The sequence below is a fragment of the Acanthaster planci genome, linkage group LG02 (genome assembly GCF_054643075.1).
Source record: "Acanthaster planci isolate LZ-2023a linkage group LG02, COTS_SCS, whole genome shotgun sequence".
Lineage (NCBI taxonomy): Eukaryota > Metazoa > Echinodermata > Asteroidea > Valvatida > Acanthasteridae > Acanthaster > Acanthaster planci.
Genome location: NC_141778.1, coordinates 19,410,341 through 19,429,978, shown reverse-complemented (window position 1 = coordinate 19,429,978; position 19,638 = coordinate 19,410,341). Strand labels below are relative to the sequence as shown.

The 19,638-nt window shown below is 41.7% G+C and overlaps 1 protein-coding gene across 2 annotated transcripts in view; it reads right to left on the bottom strand.

The window, feature by feature from the left end:
• LOC110979798 (IgGFc-binding protein-like) overlaps nt 1-19,638 on the bottom strand; it is a 98,524-nt gene that overhangs the window by 67,525 nt on the left and 11,361 nt on the right. For both annotated transcript variants that reach the window (XM_087133132.1, XM_087133133.1), the window contains exons 5-25: nt 17,815-18,089; nt 16,426-16,593; nt 15,767-15,807; nt 14,468-14,596; nt 13,939-14,073; nt 13,366-13,506; nt 12,554-12,694; nt 12,038-12,154; nt 10,758-10,877; nt 9,703-9,819; nt 8,569-8,685; nt 7,926-8,054; nt 7,437-7,642; nt 6,615-6,798; nt 6,075-6,458; nt 5,272-5,385; nt 4,080-4,294; nt 3,280-3,384; nt 2,032-2,187; nt 1,555-1,720; nt 461-640 (exon numbers count right to left, since the gene is read on the bottom strand). In XM_087133132.1, coding sequence (XP_086989258.1) covers nt 461-640; nt 1,555-1,720; nt 2,032-2,187; nt 3,280-3,384; nt 4,080-4,294; nt 5,272-5,385; nt 6,075-6,458; nt 6,615-6,798; nt 7,437-7,642; nt 7,926-8,054; nt 8,569-8,685; nt 9,703-9,819; nt 10,758-10,877; nt 12,038-12,154; nt 12,554-12,694; nt 13,366-13,506; nt 13,939-14,073; nt 14,468-14,596; nt 15,767-15,807; nt 16,426-16,593; nt 17,815-18,089 — 3,340 coding nt within the window. The remainder of the gene's footprint in view (nt 1-460; nt 641-1,554; nt 1,721-2,031; nt 2,188-3,279; nt 3,385-4,079; nt 4,295-5,271; nt 5,386-6,074; nt 6,459-6,614; nt 6,799-7,436; nt 7,643-7,925; nt 8,055-8,568; nt 8,686-9,702; nt 9,820-10,757; nt 10,878-12,037; nt 12,155-12,553; nt 12,695-13,365; nt 13,507-13,938; nt 14,074-14,467; nt 14,597-15,766; nt 15,808-16,425; nt 16,594-17,814; nt 18,090-19,638) is intronic.

Sequence of the window (19,638 nt, the reverse complement as noted above, 5' to 3'; positions counted from 1 at the left end):
GCCAGGACCATTCTTTGGAATATCATTGGCTGCCCCAGTACATACAGTTTACATAGTACAGTTGGGCCATAGCAGTTGGCCAAACTATGGCCCAATTGTGGTAAATTAAGTGTGCCCTAATAGATCATTGGACAAAGCTCTATATGACTATGATATCTGCCATTTTTATTTCAAATATATTAGCAATACGTGCCAGCAGAATCTATTTTTTATTTGGTAAATGGCCAGAGTGGCATATTTCTGTTCAATTCTGTCAGTTAAGAGCCGCAAAACCCTAGAGAGGTTTTAAAATTTTGTACAAACATTTGCCAGTAGACAAAGCTCAACTGCTTCTGTGCCTGTCATATCTACAATCGGGAAAATCAAACTTCATTTGACACAAAATGGAAAATCCTTGCTGAGAGAGTTCGGTGATCCTAAATAGTCTCAGCATTTCTGAAACCAGGAATCCAGCACTTACGGCAGAATTCCTCCGTTCTCCAAGGCCTGACCTCGATGCCTATGGCCTGGCACTGTGAGGCATAGCTGGCGACATTGCTGCAGGCACTGCTGGGGTCCGGCCGGGCAGCGCACCAGTCGTACAGCGCATCTGCTAGGAATGTAGAGGGATCAATCTCTTCGAAACACCTTCCAAGGGGGCCTGTCAGTAAGAACCAAGCAACAATGATCAAAGAACCAACTAAAGATAACAGCCCATTCCCTAGTCTGGAGGAGAGAGCTTTGGACGAATCTAAAGACTTTGTCAAGCCCATGGACAACGCCTTGATTTTTCCAGAGCAGGGGGGAGCACTTTAATAATAATCTTCCCAGGAGGGTGAAACAGACAAAATACTTATCAGTTAGAAACTGATAAATGATTTATTAACAGTAGGAGGGGGTTAATTTTAATGTTTTTTCCACTCAAATTGGTAAGTTTCATAACTTTTACCTCTTTTTTTCTTTTTCCCTTCATTAATTTTCTAACCCTGTCAAGGAACACCTCATGTACCACATTTACAATACTTTATGAGGGTTTATAAAAGTCTGATGAAGGAGACTGATGAAAGAGTTTTGGCACTGTATGTCAGCAGGTCAATGAATTAAATCAGATCTTGGTCTATGCAGTAATTTGAACCGATGGTCATGAGTGCCATAGCCAGAAAAATTTCATGAGGTCACAGATGGAATGTTCCATTCCCCAAGATGGAGCCAAAGTAGAATCAGTGTGGATTGGAACATTCCACTTGTCATCCCATAAAATTATTTTCACTTCACAAATGTGAAGCATTAATCATTATCTTTTTTAAAACAATAAATCTCCACTTGAATAAATCCATCCAAAACTAGCCACGGTGCTTATTTTTGTTGACTGACCAAACAGAACTTCCATTTACCACAGGAATGGAGCTTCCATTTTTGTGGTACAGCCAATCCATGCATTGGCATTAATGACTCAACAGGTAATCAACAATCTGCCAATCAGATGACGGGGATTTATTCAGGCATTCCACAATGACACCCAGTCCACTACAGAGAGTCAAGAGGTGGAATGAATTTAATAGATTTGGTAATTACCCTCAGGATCCGAGAACACGGCAAAAAAGCGGATGGCCACTTCATCTGCTTCTAACTCCGGGCCAAAGAGATCCTCGCAGGGATGAGCACCATTGGTTTCATCATCGGCACTGCAGTTTTCAGGATTGGCCTTCCAGCTGTTGCCAAATTCAATGGGGCCATCGACCTTCAGAAGAGGAAAGGAAAGGAGATCTCTAAACTGTCTGATCTTCAAAAAGTGTGCCTATACATGAAGTGATGCGACCACCAGTAGATGTGTGGCAAGCTCCTCTGCATCAGGTATCACGCTACTAATCTCATTCTTTGCAAGCACTGTGTATGCAAAGCTGCCGATCTTTTGCTGAGTGCTGGTGATGTCATCAGCATGTGGGCAAATCTCAGCTATTTTCTTGTGTTAATGCACGAGACGGCACAATGTCAAATCTTTCAAACACGAAAAAAAAATACCCTCAAGGTCACTGTCTCTGGCTGACTCACCGGTTGATTGTCTGGACCGACGTACTCATTGCTGCGGTCAGAGTCCATGTTACCACACAGGCCACAGGTCTGGTTAGAGAACTGATAGGACAGCATGATGTCTACAGTGTCGTCCCCATCCCAACGAACCTCCAGGGAGTTATTAAACTTGGCCACCTTGTACACACGCACAAAGAAAAAAATCAGACCTCTTGACTTTTTTTAAACAGTTTGCAGCATTCTTGTTAAAATTTGACCTCAGCCAAGGCAAGATTGGTAAATTTGATGCTAGCAGGCACCAATGGTGGCAGAACAGTTTTCAAAGAGGGGACTGCAAGTTGTGAGACCATCAGCCATCAGCAGACCAATCCCATTAAGCCCCGCCCATTACGAGACCTGGCAAAAGTGTGAATGGGCATACATCCAGTTGAAAAAGTGGGGGGGGGGCACTAACCCCCCGTCCCCTGCTTAATATACCTTGGAACAACTCCTTTCCTCTAGTTCGTTGGTTTGCTGTTGATGAGTGCCCCCCCCCCGAAAAAAGTCCTGGTGATCCCGTGCTTTCAACACATGCTTGCACAATGGAGTGCGTTAAACACTGCGACTTGTAGGGTTTGCTCTAACAAGGCTGATCGGTTTTCTAGCTCTTTGCTTTATGGCATTATGACACAGTACCAAGCAAGAAATCTCTTGAACAAGATGTTGCAGAAGACGCGCACTTTGGTGCAGCTGACTTTCCGAATAGCAACAGCTTCATTTACAAGGTTTGGGAAACCTTTTCGTATTTGTGTGGGCGTCCAAGTAGCCACCGAAGGTTGGGTACATGACTGGAGGGCAAGATATGAAGGATGCTGACCACGTTATTCAAGGGAGGTATTTCTTGGATGTAAAAGATGAAAGGGGCACCAATCTGTGCTCACTGACTGATGATGGTGTATGAATATTCATGCGATGAGCTATCAATATTCATGCAACAAAGGTGTAACATCTATCCCGACAGTGACCTATCAACTATGACATTTGAGACCCAAGTTAAAAATATATTGGTAACAAGTCATCGGGGACACTTTTGTCTTTGGGAGAATTCTTTCAAGATCAAGGGCAATACAGTAATGCAACAGTAAAACTTAGTAATGCATGAAAACAATGAGCCCAGTTTGCCCATTCTGATGCAAACTTACAACAGAGCAATTGTTGAAAAAAATCCCTTTAAAGGCTCAATATATGGGGTTGGTCACACTTGTAAGAGTCAAGCACCATTAAACTTACCACTCTAGTACCACTGAACATAATGGAGAAACCTGGGTACATGACAGGTGGGAAGACCAAAACGCCGTCAATCGTCACTTCTTTTTCCTGTAGCAATCTGATTTCCTACAAGTTGGCCAAAATACATCCACCATAAGATGACTGGTGACTACTGCTACTGTAGCCGACAAGAAGTTACATACCAAGGATATAAATAAAGATACCAATATGATAACTAATGTTTTTGCTGACAATTGGAAAATATGGGGGGCAAAAAGAGGTACAACCATGCACAATCAACAATATCAGTACAACTTTTGGAAAAGTGAAGGGCATATGCTCCTCAAGATTGTCAACTAAAAACGATACCTGTGCTTTTAGATTCAGAAGCAGATTCAGGCCAAAGTTGACTCGTCCTACAAGGTACACTCTTAATTTGGGATCCACATATGGTAGAGACTCGATACCAAGGCAGAAGAAGCATGGGACAGGTTACAGGCTACGTGCACAAATACGCCCTCGCTGGGGACAATGAGGGATGCCGGGCACGTGAGTACTAAAAGCAGGCATAGCGGCCAGGTTGGCACAGCAGTACTCCCCTCGCCTTGTCCTCTCTGTGGTCCAGGTTCATATCCCAGCCAGGCCAAAGCAACCTTCCTTGTTCAAGTACTGAGTGTATGCAGACTAGCCATTCGTAGCTATCAACATTTCATATGCCGAGCAGGCAAGGCCAATGTGACTAACGCATTCTGGTAATAATCGATGAATAAAGTGAATAAGGCATGAGAGCCCCCCACTCAACAGATTCGGAAATCACTTACGTGATCGAAAATATGAATCCGCAAATCCCTTGTACGGGCAGCTCTGGAGTTGGTGGAAACTTTATGGTTCTGTTGGATGATGTCAAAGTAGTGGGCGGAGTCATCTTCCCCGCAGTATTTGACCAAGTAATACTTGCAGGCCCCCTGGAAGTCAAACCTCTGCCCATCAAAGGTATGGTAGTGGGGGTCACCGCGGGCCCAGCAGTGTGCGCGGCCTGAAGAAAACAGAAACAGAGGTACAAATGAAGTGCAAGAACGAGAGCCTTGAGTGTCACTTCACGTGGTATAATGACACACTTCAGCCCGGTTTCCATTTGGTTGTAACGATGGTAGACAGCACCTCAAGACAGGGTGTGACTAGCTTGTCATTCAACCAATAACATAAAACAACATGGTGTGAGAACATTTTTTTTAGGTAGCTCTCCAATGTCTTCAAGTCAAACTGGTACTCCATTTTGATGCCATTCATTTATGGTCAGCTGCTCTGTTGAAAATTACGGTGTTCATTTTGTATGAATGAGAAAAAAATAGACCAAGTGCCTAGTCATTCAATTAAGAGTGACACTGGTGATGCAACAGGTGTTTTTGTATGGGTCTACTCTGTCTGACAATTCGACACAGACAGTCAGCAAAGTTGAACTCGATTCAACTGTGCTGCTTGCCTGTCCATGTTTACGTTACTCACAATAAAGTGTTTCCGTAAGGTTGTGAATCATATAAATGTGTAAATCTCTACATGTCATTTATAGAAAGGAGGCTTATCTGTGTGTACTGTGTCTTGGTTGCCTCTACTGCTTCTGTCTTTTTGCTTTCAGTGAAGAGGAGATATGCAAAATGACATCAAGGTATTTACTCTTGTGCAACGTTCTGACATACTGTCAACCTCAACATTGCAAAATGGAATAACAGAGAAGTTGTGCCCCAACGTTAACCCACAACTAATACGCATCTAACTCTAGCAATTTACTCTTCACTTATTCATTCATTTGTTCTCTTTACACAAGTCCTGCCAGTGAAATAAGCTTTCTGGGCTCATCCTCTTTCAAAGAAGAGAAACAAAAGTACTGATCAAATTGGCTTTCATGTGATAAACATAAATGAATTTAAAGCATGGCACAGCAGATCCACAGACTTACTACAACAACATTCATATATTCTGGCAAGACACGGAACAATCAGTAGACAAACTGACCAATTTCACAGTGGTCCCCGGTCCAGCCTCCAAAACAGACGCAGTAATATGTGCCATCGCTGTTGGCCTCACATCGACCCCCATTCGAGCAGGGGTTGTCAACACAAGGATCATCTGCAAAATGAAAATACAGAATCCAAATGCAAGCAAACAGAGGTTTTTCACGGGCAAATGCATCTTAGAAACCATACCTCGCCTAAAGAAGAGCGTGCATTTTCAAATTTGTGTATTTCTATTGGCAGTTTTATGTATGTTGAGAGACTTTGAAGGCGGGCGATTTCCACGTATATCTGTGTAAATTAAATGCTGGGCATCATATCAATTGTGAGGAGCACAAAAGTAACGTTGGATGTAAAGCTACGGAATGGAAGCATTATTGGGCAGCAAGAGTCCATGTGTATGAATGTGTACTTGAGCAGCCATCTCACTTTTGTGACAGAGAGCGCTTATGGAGTAAAGACTTTTTGTTTTAGACATTTAATCAAATTAACCAAGAATAATGTGATAGGCTTGATCTAAATTCCTTTCACCAATATGAGAAGTTAGCTTAGCAGGCCAAGGACTTGCATGTCAATGTTGAATCTGAACCACTCAATGCGAGTAAGCGTGAACAGGCTTAATGAAAGGTGATTCACACGCAGGGTGGAAGCAAACATGAATGTGAATTGGTGACATTGCGGGAAACATTCAAGAACAAATTCGTAAAAAATAATAAATGCATGCCAACTCTGGACCACTTCTGGCGTAACAGCGTGTGGATTTACATCAATTGCAAGCTCTAGATGGACAATCATCCAAAGTACCTGCTTTCCAACAGCATTCAAAGCCCCGTCCTTGCTCGATCCTGTCACTGATTAAGTACATCCACAGCGAGCTACCGTCAACCCGGAATCTATCGGGTGCATCGTCGCCATCAAACAGGTAGACGGGGTGGCTGGGGTCGATCTCTAGCTCTGTAACCAAAGGGGGGTCCCCGGGCCCCACGTAGAGTGAGTCACGGTCGTCCTCAATCTCAAAGGGCTCGTTGCACTTCACGGTGAAGTAGTCCACCCCAGGGACCTGGAGGACGTACTGGATGATGGTGTTTGGTGGGTAGCGTGCATCCGGGTAGTCCGGGGATCGGAAGCAGCCCATCCTGCACTCGGGTCCTACACACGTTATGCGGGCATCATATCCTATGCAAACGACTAGCATAAAAAATAGGACAAACATTTTTAAAGGGGTCAACACCGAAAGAGAAAGACCGGACACCAAAGATTTAATCAGAGTCTTCTTCTCACTGGAATAAGCAAAGAATAAGCAAAATTGTCTGCAATTTTTAGGATGACAGAGGCAATTCATACCTTCCTCTGGTGTACAAACAGCGCCGCTGCCTACAAATCCCTCATTGCACATACACATGTAGCGGTCATCTACCAGCTGACATGAAGCATTTTGGCTGCAGACCAGACTGCTGCATTCCAAGCTGTTGGTCCTGTAGCAGCTGCATTCCTCCGTGCAGTTCTCGTTGACAAATACTGCGTTCAGCTGAGCAATGGCAAAAACCACACAAACCCCCAAAATTATGGCTCAAATATTTCAACCACATCGCAATGAAACAGGATCACACTGGCACATTCTCATTCATACTTTCAATGACTCATCATAAAGGCCTTTTCACGCTTTCGGCAAATGCAAACGTGAAGCAAAACGAACATCATGAAACAGTTGTAGCGAAACTTGCTTGAGTTAAAACCTGGTCAATATTGTGAATTGGCAGTGCAAATACTTGATCTCGGCAAAAATATGGTCTGTTTTAATATTTACTTGTCACAAGTAGATACCTATTCAAATACACTTCCTCGTGAATTCTGTCTGATTTGCCTCCAGCAAATAGAAGCTGCCAAAGCGATGTTCTGTGCATTTTGTAATTAACAAGTGACTGAGCGACAGTATTGAGACAATTTTAAGTCGCTTCTTCAATCTAGATATTGAAACATGCAAAAAATAGGATATCTGTTGCCATACTTGTACATACATTGCTAAAATTGATAGATATTGCACAATCCGTCAGCTTTTAATTGGCAGAATGCACCAAAATAAAAAGACTTCGATTTCATGGCAGCAGAACTGTGTATCAAAGAAGACCAAATGTAGTGAGAAATATTAAGTGCAAACTGGCTCACCGGATAATATCTCCCATCTTTCTCACATCCACACTGGTTGGATGGGATGCATTGGTCACCCTGTAGTAGATGGCCGGCATTGCACTGGCAACCTTCTGTACAGTTGACGTTATCACACCCAGGCGGACCGCTGGGATGCAGACAGGTGCGACGGTCGCATTCCGTGATGCATGCCGCATACGATGAACCAGCAGGGCACTCAAACTCTTTGTGATCAATGTCAAAGGGGTCCAGCATCAGGGTAATTGAAGCGGGAGAAGCTTTCAATGTTTCATGCATATTTGCAAAGAATTTAAACTAAAATTTAAACAGACCTTTTCAAACTTTGGGAGTGAACTTAAGCAATTGTGATAGCTTCTTTTCATTTGTTTGAGTGTTTCCCAGAACAAATTGAAATCACTTTCTCAGGATGCCTGACAACGTTCTCAAATATTTTATCAAACTACACAACAGGAATGCATTGAATACAACGCAAATGCTCTGCATTACCATCTTGGCAATTGTCACCCAAAAATCCAGGCACGCAATTGCAGGTGTAATTGAAGTCTCCCGGCTGGGTTACGCATGTGCCACCATTCTGGCATATATTAGGAACGGTACAGGGATCTGTTGGCAGTGCTGTTATGAATGAAAAAGAAAATGCCACACAAATTTAAAATACAACAATTTGCCCATTGCCGAATGCGTAACCAAAAGTTGGATGAGCCAAAATGTCACCGCATCTACACAGATGTCTTACATGTGTGTCCATGTTTCCCTACATCTCAAGTTCCTTCTGCATTATCCTATACACCTACATTATTTTGGCTGGTAGAGGAGTGGACTGGCAAATCATAAATTGAACCATTTAGCCCAACTCCATGGCCTTTTAACCAATCACAGTTGTAATTTACGTCTAATATGTCAGAGCAGAGGTCTGACATCGGCGCATGTGCATATGACACCTGCGGCTGCAACACGCAGCCTGGCATTGGCAAGAAGCACACTTAATTGCACAATGGGTGTCATTCACTGGATCATCTATTGATATCTGTCATTTCTGCTGTCTTAATGACGGACAATGAAAACAGGTCAATTCCAAGACTAATCAAACAAAACAGCGCCGAAGACATAAGTGGACAGCAATGCCTACCTGTATCACAATTTTTGCCTATGAATCCTTGTGGGCAATCACATCGATAGTCCGTATTTTCATCCAGTGCCGTACAATTTGCATCATTCTGACACGGTGATTGCTGACATGGGTCAGCTGCTCCCATGTTGGCATTAAATGAAATCATAAAGAACATTTAATCACCACCATTTAAATTTGGCTCATGACTTGCTAACAACTGGATTTTCACACAATCAACACTCAGATGCAATGTCTGAAGAAAAGGGGCTATTTGCTATGCGAAGGAATAAGAGAGAACACCTTTTACATAGTAATGATGGTTCTTTGGTGGGATTTCACGGTGTGTACACAAAAGGGTTATATTCATTGGGCACGTGACATACTGACTGAGCACGGCCAACTTCCACTTTGAAAGTACAGCTCAATTTGAAAAACTTCCCACCAGCCTGACTTTCCTTTGCCGGTGAGGGAGGACTTCAACTCAGGGTAGGTAACGAGCAATACAAGCGTCCAAGCATGTACAGTCAACTCTCTTTATAACAAAGTTGCAGGGACCAGACAAATTACTTTGTTATAACCTGAACTTTGTTATAAGAGGAGTGGAAAAATAAGTAAAACATAAGAACTCAATAAAGTGGGATTCTCAGAATTTGTTCTTTACAACAATATTTTGTTACCACAGTGTTCTTTATAACAAGAGACGACTGTAGAACAAAGTAAAATGTAGACCAAGAGGTGGATAATTATTTGCTCCATGTGGAAGTATCCATGACCAACAAAAAGGAGAGAGGATTTGCATTTCAGTTCCCTCCGGTCAGTGGACAACTTGCAAAAAGATTTGTTTATATTGTTTCCAAGTCCAGGGTTGCAGCTGCCAGTCACCATTTTTGCCACTTTGACAAATGGGGAATATTTACAAGCCTATTAAGCGATATAGTCTTGACCAACTGGTAAGGAAGAAATATCAGCCCTGCATGAAATGTAAATGGGTTCCTAAAAATGGGCATTTAGCTGAAACTTTGCTAGAAACCTGAAGTCCAATCCAACTGCATGCTTGCCTAACCTCAATTTGTATCTGTAGGCAGGTAAAGAAATACTTCTTCACTTTTTGAAAGTAGTAATATCAGAATCCCACAAGGATTTTTTTTTTACCATTTTGACAATTCTTGCCCAAGAATCCATCAGGGCAATTACATCTGTAGTCGGTGTTTTCGTTGAGTGGGGTGCACGGAGCATTCTCCAAACAGGGCGACTCTCGACAGGGGTCCTCTGTGTGGTGGAAGTCGCATCAAAGTCCAATCAAAATGTGAACAAATTCACACACTTTTGTAGTAACCTTACACAAATTCCACCCACTCGTACTGATGCAGTGCATGAAAACGAGGTCACAAAAAGAGGTCACATAACCCCTGCTGGCGCAATCCATTGTGTCCTGTCATCATCATCAGCTTGTGATCAGACATTACCAGGGTCACACAAGGACACACTCACACAAGTGTGTAAAAACGCCTTCAATCATGGACTCCCTATTGTTCCTCTTTTGTTCATACTTAAACTTTTTCAGAAGACCTCCCATATGTTTTGTACACGTTTTCCAACCGTGGACTCTTCGGCAACCCTGGACCCTATTGTCCCCTATTGTTATAGGTCCACGATTAGAATGTGTATACAAACTCACACAGTTCAAAGGTCATAAGCACAAAAACCAGAGTAAAAACACCTAAAGGATTTCACTTTTGCAGCTTTAACCTTCATTTACTCTTCAGACAGTTTATCCAACCGCCTATGCTTTTGATTGGACAAATATTAAAAGCTCTCCCGGTAGCGTAAAATGCAAAGTGTGCATGTTTGACTATTTCTGTTTCAAATTTGCAATGTCTGATAGTACTCCAACTTCAAATTAGTATGTGGCAGACAAGCAATCAAATTTGTTCATGTTGTCAAATCGCATCTAAATCTCAAGTCTGATCACGTAAATCCGGGAAATGGAATGTGACCGAAAAATGCTTTTGTCAGAGTTTGTACTTGAATGGCTTGTGACTTCACTGAATGAATTGAATGACTTTACCCAGGTCCTACACTACCCATAATGCCCAACCACTCATGAACAAAGAGGGGAGGCAACCAACATATCTTGCATCAAACAATTCTTCTGTTCATCTTCAAGACACGTTGCACTAGAAATCTTAACCCTAGTTGTCCATTACCACTCTGACAGTTCTTTCCCAGGAAACCCTCTGGGCAGGTGCACATGTAATCAGTATTGTTGTTGATTGCGGTACAGTTGCCTCCGTTAACGCACAGTGATGGTTCGCAGGCATCACTCCCTGCAATGACGAATAGGAAAGAATTACACCTGTCACTGAAAGTATGCTGCATACCCTCCAGAGGTGGCATTGGCCATCGCTGTATGGTACAACCATGGATATCTTAACTTTCACCTAGACACGACATTTGTTTCCAAAGTTGTCATCAAAATACTGCGCGTACAGAACATGTTGATTAATAGTGTGAGTGCCATTCAAAGCCAAGCAGCACATTTATGCTAAGATATAAGGAGAATAAATGCAGCTGCACGAAACAGCCCGTTTGGGTCACAGAAACACACACCGTAGAAGCATAAAAATGTCTTGCCTAGATTAAAGTTAAGATGTCTTTGGGTATACATCTCAATGCAACACAATGAGGGTAAGGCTATTATTTGGCTATGGCTAGGTGTCACACTCGTGTCTGTAGGGAGTAGCTGCAGCCAGTGGCCAAAGATTTGCAATCTATACACTTGCAATTTTTATCTACAGCTGAGTCATGTTACTAGACAAAGACTAATCATCCATCAAGTTATTGCGATACCAACATTCGTCATAACATGAGTTTAGGTGACGCTAAGCTGGTTTATTATACTTCAGACAAATGTATTAAACAGTGAAACCAATTTGACACGAAGTGTTTACTAAGAAATTCTCTCAAGTTGGAATTTAGTTGGAATCTATTAAAATTATGACAATTCAAACCACAAATATTTGATCTGAAGTCATGCACAATCCCATTTTCGCTTTCACACCAAGTACGAACCAATCACTAGACCTTAAAACTTCCAAAACCAATTTGTAGGTTTTCCAGAGGCAATACATATCAACCATCATTTGACATGTTTGGTTATGAGGGAGAAGCAAAGGGGGCCCAAGTATTGAAATATAACCAAGCAGTAAGTGCTGCTGCGGGATCAGAGCGTGGTGGAAATTCATACATAACAGGAAAAGGAAAAGTACTTCAAAGGCAATGTTCAAAACGTACATCCGTTTCTAACATCCAATCGGGATTACTATGACTATAGGAAACTCAAAACAAGATATCAAAAGGTTATTTGACTGTAAAGAAACAAAAATGTAAAAAAAAAACAAATGCAAGAAATATAAATGAATTACCAATATGGTGATTTTATAATTTGGATTCTTTGAGTAAGGAAGGATGAATCAAAAATATTTACCAGGACGAGGGCAAATAGAAAAGAAATCAGGACAGCAGTCGTTGAATCCTTGACACAGAGCATCACAAAAACATCCTCCCTGACTGCCGTCAGAAAAACATCGGTTAGAACAGGAAGCTAAAGAGAAAAACAACAAATATTAAAAGACCAGTTAAAAGTACTTCAAAAGATGTCTGAGATTTTGTGTAAAATAGAATACTGCAGAAGTTCTGGAAGCTGTTATGGGGCAGTTATCAATTTTGTACAAGAGTACTTTTTGAGTACCGAGTTCAATGCCAAATATTGAATTGATCAAATGGGAAACAAAGCTGGAAAACAGGAAATAACCGATGATTAAGGCAGAAAAGGTAAGATTACAAAATACACATAGGACGAAAGCTCTATCACCTGAACTCTGCAGCAACAAACCAGTGTTCTAACGCTACTGGCTGCTGGCTTTTCAGTCATGCAACCGATAACGAACAGGCTTTTGCAGGTGAACCTGCACTGTCTCACATATATGCCGAAGCCTCTCACCGTTTCCTGGCGTATCAGTGACAGGCGGACGTACGCACTGGTTGTTGAAATCAGTGCAGCAATCGTTGTAATATGGACACGCCCAGTCGCAGTAGCATCCACCTTGATTGCCCACGGTGTAGCACCGGTCGACACAGCTTGCTGGAACAAAACCAGGACATCAGATCAGTATAAACATCTATGCAGCCATGTTGCATCAGTTCTTACAGTAATAACATACTGTGGAAGACTAGGACACATACATAATGTTTTAGAGGGTGGCAGCAGGATGCTCCAGGTATGTGCTCATTTGTGCATTTCGGCAAGAAATTTGTCACCACTTTGACAACCTGTGTGGACACTTTTGTCAACAAATAAAAATCCCATTGGGTTTCATAATCTGCAGTCAGTGTGCACAGGCCTGTTGAACATTGACTCGCAATAGAGTGATCTTGGTTTTCAAAACCCTGATACGCAGGCATGTAACAGAAGTAACTTTCTGAGAATAATGACTCAAAGGTTTTGACATGAATTTCTCCATCTACATACCTGTAGGGTGTTGAAATGTTTCAATCAGAAGCCCATGAAAAGCAAGAAAAAAAGGCCAAGTGCACGAAAGCAGTGCTTGCATAATTTGCAAAAGCTGAACTTACAAAGTTCTGTAAATTTTGGGGAAGCCGAGCACACTCGGCTCAGTACAGCAAGCATTAGTTCATGGTGTCGGCAAGGATTGCACACCCTATTTGTAACTATGGAATGCACAACTAGATAAAATAGCACAAGTAATCTAGGCATAAGTGAGTGTCCAACTGAAATATCTCTTGTTATTTTACCATCTCCAGGGCCATCATCCGCAGGTGGACGAGGGCAGAGGTTATAGAAGTCGGAACAGCAGTCATTGAAGAATGAACACAGATCATCACAAAAGCATCCACCAACTCCTTCTGAGGTGTAACATCGATTGACGCATGTTGCTGGGGAAAACCAAAAGAAAAACATTATTCCATAACCTTTCACTTAGAAAATTATACACATATTGCCAGATATGTGAAAACCACTGCTTCACATCCCTCAGACGTCTTGCAATTTTTGTGCAAAATGTACATTTGATGCATGTAGTGGAAGCCATTACGTATAAAATTATGAAGAATTCAAAAGTGTTTTTGTCAGTATAAATTCCCAATTCATTTATCATTTGAAATTGTATTTATTTTGTCTGGGTAAATATAAATACAGCTCTGATGGAGTCTAATACATCTAACACTGAGTCTGACTAATGTTAGCTTCAGGTGCCACAATGGCTGTCTGTCTGCCACATATTGCCCCATGAGGCAAGTGTTTGGCACGCCACTCTCTTCAATGTCATTACCATCAATGTACATCTGTTAATAAAAAGCACTTCTTACGTTCCCCTGGGACACTGTCATTATGCAAGCAAATGTCACTGAAGTCATCACAGCAGTCACCAAAAGATGAACAGAATGAATCACAGTAGCAGTCTTCAACAACACTATCGGTGTAACATCGTTGAGCACAGGTCACTGTATTCAGTAGAAACACAAGCCAAAAGTATCTCAATCATTCTCAAAATAAACAAGCATACAAAAATCAATCGATTCTGGTAACTGGAAAGACTACAGCTCAACTGGAAAGCCATGGGATTATCTCCAGATAACGAGTGTGATAGGACTTGAGGGACCCTGAAACTCAGACTCCAGTCACTGAGAGAAAGGCGAGGACGGGGAAGAAATGGATGCGGGGATAGGAAGAGATCTAAGGACGAATTTAACGGTGTGGTGGATTATCTGCAAACATAAGACCTGCTTGTTTTTTGGCCTCCGTCTACTCATCATTTTGCACTGTGCTTGAAAGGTCTTGCTGAGACCCGAAACACCAGGCCCACTGTTGCTGTACCACATACAATAAAAGCATTACCTTTGCCACAGGTCTTGTTGGTGTAACCAAGGGGACACTCGCACTCAAAATCAGTGTTCCCTGATAGAGCCATACAGGTTCCTCCATTAAGGCAAGGCTCTGAAAGGCATGGGTCTTCAGGTAGAGGTGCTGTGGAATAAATGGAGGTCAACAGTTTGATGCTCTGCATGCAAACAAGTTATTTCAGAGCTCAATAATAATAGATACGGGTATTTTATAAAGCCTACACATCCACCATTACTGGTTTTCAAGTGCTACATCATTATCATCCCTGTTCAACGCGCTCACAAACATTTCTAACAAAACCGTACCAGCTTCCTAAGGACTATACAACTCCGTGTTGTTATTTCAGATGCCTTCAAAGTTATCCGTTTATAACTTTGAGAGTAGAGAGACAAATGGGGGGAAAATGGCTTGTAACCAGCAATCAGTATCAAACCTCACTCCTATGGTACAAACCACAACCACTAGGCCACATGCCTCCAAGATTGACTGGCTCAAATTACACTGTGTAATAGGTTAGCCTGGGCACATGCTCTCAAGAAGGGACTTGAGCATGACTATGTAATGTGTTAATATATGCAATGGTCATTCCATGAGGTTGCGGCACAATTTGTGATGGTGTCCTTGTTACATGGGTAACTTTTACCACCTGTCATGACCTGTAGAGGGGATCATTTACTCTGTAAAAGTAACACACATCTCTGCCTTCAGCCTTGCAAGATGTATCATTGGGAATCCAAGGTGCAGTGAAACACTGTCACAAATTGTGCCCCGACCTCAGGGAATGACCCTTATCTCATCTGAACTACTTCAGTAATCAGGATAAAGCATAGTTGGGGGGACCTCTTACATAGAATCTGGCTCAATGCGGAGCTATTTCAGTATTCTTTAAGACTTGAGGAAACACATGGAAACAGATAAAAACCACATTAAGCCCAGGGGAAATATTTCCAGTCATAGTCACATCTGGCCTATTTTGGAGCATATGCACTGACTTGATATCTGCTTAATGCTACCCAATGTAACACTTTTCTCCTGTTTGGAGGCTCTTACATAATGGTTGAAAAACATCACAACGTGACTAAGTCATCATTTAATGTGATTTGAGATGGGCTCAAGGAGATATATTGAACGAGAAAAAATGTGAGTATTGGAAGTGAGGTCTGAACAGATGTCAATTCAGACAACTCATTTACAAAGTCAACTACTCAAATGTGCTAGCCAGGCATTAAATCACATTTTGTTGGAACTGACACCGAGTTGTAACTATTCTCAAAATTGAGACTGGCAACTTACCATCGTAGGTCACAGTAATACAGCGTGGTGTACTTGAAACCCTGCAGGAAAGTAAAAAATGTTAATTTTAAACGTACTAATTGACTATGAAACTGTCTGATTCCGCTTGAGCAGGAACCAAAGAGGGCGTGTTTTGAAATAAAATTGACATGTCCTTTGGTACCTACTCACCACATAGGCGTACAAGTTTATACGTGTTTGAGTACACGCAACAAATTTAGTCAGGAATGTAGGTATGGTCTTTGTGTGCACGCAGAGTGCGTGCAAGAACCCGGCTGGAACACTTAGTACCATTTGTCTTTCTTTCGCCGGTGAGGGTGCACTTGCTCAGGGCAAATTCTCTTCAGCAAATACAGGAGATGATGAGTCAAAGGTGGTGTGATCATAGCCTCTTTTGAGTTTAAGGCTTTGCAAATGAAAAACACTCTTTTAAACCCACACACTATTCATTTGAGATTTCACACAGAGGGACGCTTAACAAAAACAAGCCCGGTGTGCGCCTTCTGATGCAAAATATAACGTAATTACTTAAACAATGGCCTCAAAGACGCAGTTATCAGGATGAGGTCACAAACATGCCTTATGCAGCATTGAGAATATTGCAAGCCCAGGAAGCTTCAAACAAGGAGACTTGAGGTGAATCAAAAAGATTTGCTTACCCGTTGGACTGGACAGCATAGAAGCACATGATCTCGTTATTAGCTGCTTCGCTATCAGACCTGCCAATAGTCACCGTAATGCTAGCTTCTCTGCCTGCAGAATTCTCCACTGTAGTTAGTGCCGTCTTTGTTGTCCGCAGAGGGGACAGAGTCACAATATTACTGATGCTGTTGGTTATACAAAGGAATGGGTGTTTGTCTCCATTGAATAATATTCTAGTGCATTCTTCATTGGGTAATATGAATCCACGTATGAAATACCGGTAACTAGTCTCATAAACATTTTTACACAAAGTTCTTTTTATCCAGAAGAAAAACACAGAGCAGAGGAGATTAATTCATTTCTACTGTAATCCTTACCACTACAATGCAGGACTTATTCCAAAGTACAATTTAGGTATTATTGAGTATTATGAACAAGTGCTATCACAGAGTTTTACAAGTCCTTCCTGAAACATCAAACTAGGTTAGCATTTATGGAAGGTAAACTCTGGCTAGTTTATGCTCATTGGCAGTCATAATTATGGTGGTTAAACATGGTTACCATGATCCATGCAATGCAACTTTTTATGCGCATTCATGTTTTAAATAACTCCATTTTCAAGTTTGTTTAGTTTTTGAAAACTTTAGTGTTTTAAACTTTGGTGTTTTGGGGTTGTCCTGCTAATGCAAAATTCCATATTCATGTGCAATAGTGTGATGTCACTCCAGGAAGAAAACTTCAATGTTACACTGATTTGTGAAAAGAAACTGATGGGCATTTTAATATTTTTCTCCCCCACTTTTTCTTTTCCTGAGTGGCTTCATCCTTATTATGTCCATGTAGGTCCATGGCAATAAGCCAACGGGCAACCCTTTCTAAGAAATATTTTCCACGAGAAAATTTGGACTTCTTGATCTGGACAAAAAACATCACAGCACTAAGGGAAAGTTTGCGGGTACACCATGCGAAATTGATCTCTTTTATAAGAAAGGTTGTTTTGAGAAGAACCAGTGAGTGTAAATTCAATGTGCCAACCAGGATGTTCTGGTTGTTTTCAGAAGAGGGGACGACCGCCGCACCCTTGTCAAAACATCGAACTTACACTCACCAATTCTTCTGAGAATCATCACTTTTATAAAAGGGATTGATTTCACATGGAGTATCTATACCCTTTCCTTAGTCTAGCCTCCACCACACGAAGTATCAAATCTTACTTGACATCAAAGCAACAATACCCCCTGAGTGGTCCGGGGAATAATGCAAAATTTGAAATGTTTCCGAAACAGCACAAAATATGGCCTTGACAATCACTTTGTGGGATCCAGTCACAGATGAAAACTTCATCACGTGGACCCTTTGGAGAAAACTTTTTCAGTCAATGATGTTGTCCTGATTGGGTCGCTTACGTTATTCCATCAGCAGAGCTTCTGGCCACAATGTCAAAAGACCCACTGACATTAGTTCCTTGTGCAGCCACAGAGCTACCAAATGCTGGTGTGCTGGAGACGAATGTTGGCTCATCCTGGCAGACGCCACTGTCGCCGTACAGCTTCAGCACAAATTGGAGGGGTACTGTGCTAAGTACGTCACCGCCCTCCGAGTATCTGTCTTCTGCAACTATCGCCACACCGTAGAAACTGCGGTCGTTTGTAATGGAAGGCACGCGGAGGGTGCATGGTCCCTTAGATCACACAGAAATCATTCAAATACTGAACAAAAACAAGTACGACTAAAAAAATGTGACCCACTCTGTGAAAATGAGTCTTAACTCGCCACAGCCACTTAGGAGTACAAAGTCCTTTAGAATAATTTTGCACAGTGTAAGTCAATAGTAACCCGCAGCATTTTTCACCATGGAGTATCCACTTTCATCGGGATGCCAAACTGAGTGATACATCCGAAAAAAAAAACTGCTCTTTCCAATACAAATGTAAGCTCAAAAAGTGGCTCTGGCAACTTAAGACTCATTTTCACAGAGCGGGTCACATGTGCACAAATCAGGGGTGAGATGGAAGAGTGAAAATAAATCCACAAAGTGCCAAGAAGAAGGGTTGTGACCATGACACTGACAAGTGCATGATTGAATATTTTGACATTCAACTGCACCAAGACCCATGAAAGTAGAGATAAGATAGATATGTTTTGAAAAAAGAAAAAAAGAGTTTTAAAGAAAGAACAACTTTACAAGTAAATTTTCCTGTTGTTGGGTACAGCATTTAGCTGAGATTTGGTAAGGGATCGTACATATCTGAATATTCTAAGAATCAGCACAGCCCTGGGGTTGAGACAACAACCAACAAGAAGCTGAAAGAGTTTTGTTCTTCCTCTTCTTCGGTACGTGGCAACACATTCACTGAATGTATAGCCATGGGACCAGACGGAGTGGCACAAAGTTCATTTAAGTTCCTATCCCCACGCATATTAGATGCCAAACGCACACACACAAAAGTAGAACACCAACACGATTTCACTTTGGAATTTTTAACCTGCTATTTTTTCCTACATTTTGTCTGACTACACCTGCTTTGGTTGGACAAATACCCACACTGGTCAGAGAATGTTACATGTCTGGAAGTATTTTCCGGTTCTTTTTTGGTAACTATGTGCACAGCAGCAGTGAAAATCTGAATGACTAAAACTTTACCAAAAATCCTGAATTATAAACAAACTCCTGACAAATTTCCAGTGTTTGGGTGGCCCTTTGCTGACATAATGTTGTGAGCACTGACCCAGTACTCACTGCAGTTACAATTTTGTTCCACAATGGAATAACCAGAGAGACAAACGTACCGGTACATTAGAGAGCCAGGAAGAAAGTCAAATAGATTTTGCTTCATTACATTGTTCTCCAAGATACTACGCTACTCTGATCCTAACACAAGGTAATCCAGAGGAGGTAGATTCAATTAAGAGCAATCTAGAGCATGATCTAAACAACCACAACACCCACAAAAAAAACATCTTACAGAATCCAGTGCAAACACATTAAGCTTTTACATTGCATTAAAAGGGGCTCTTCAAGTTTTTTAATTAACCTGATTAGTGGCCATGAGAACTTGTTGGGTCCAATATGATTGAATGAAGTGAAGAATACATTTTGCCTATATAAATAAATATAGCAGATCTAGAGGGAATCTGGTTCGTAAGTGACTTTGTCACAAAGGCGGACGTGCCACGATTTGCATGCTCCCATTGGACAATCACTGAAGTTGCGAGTTAACTTCCGGTTC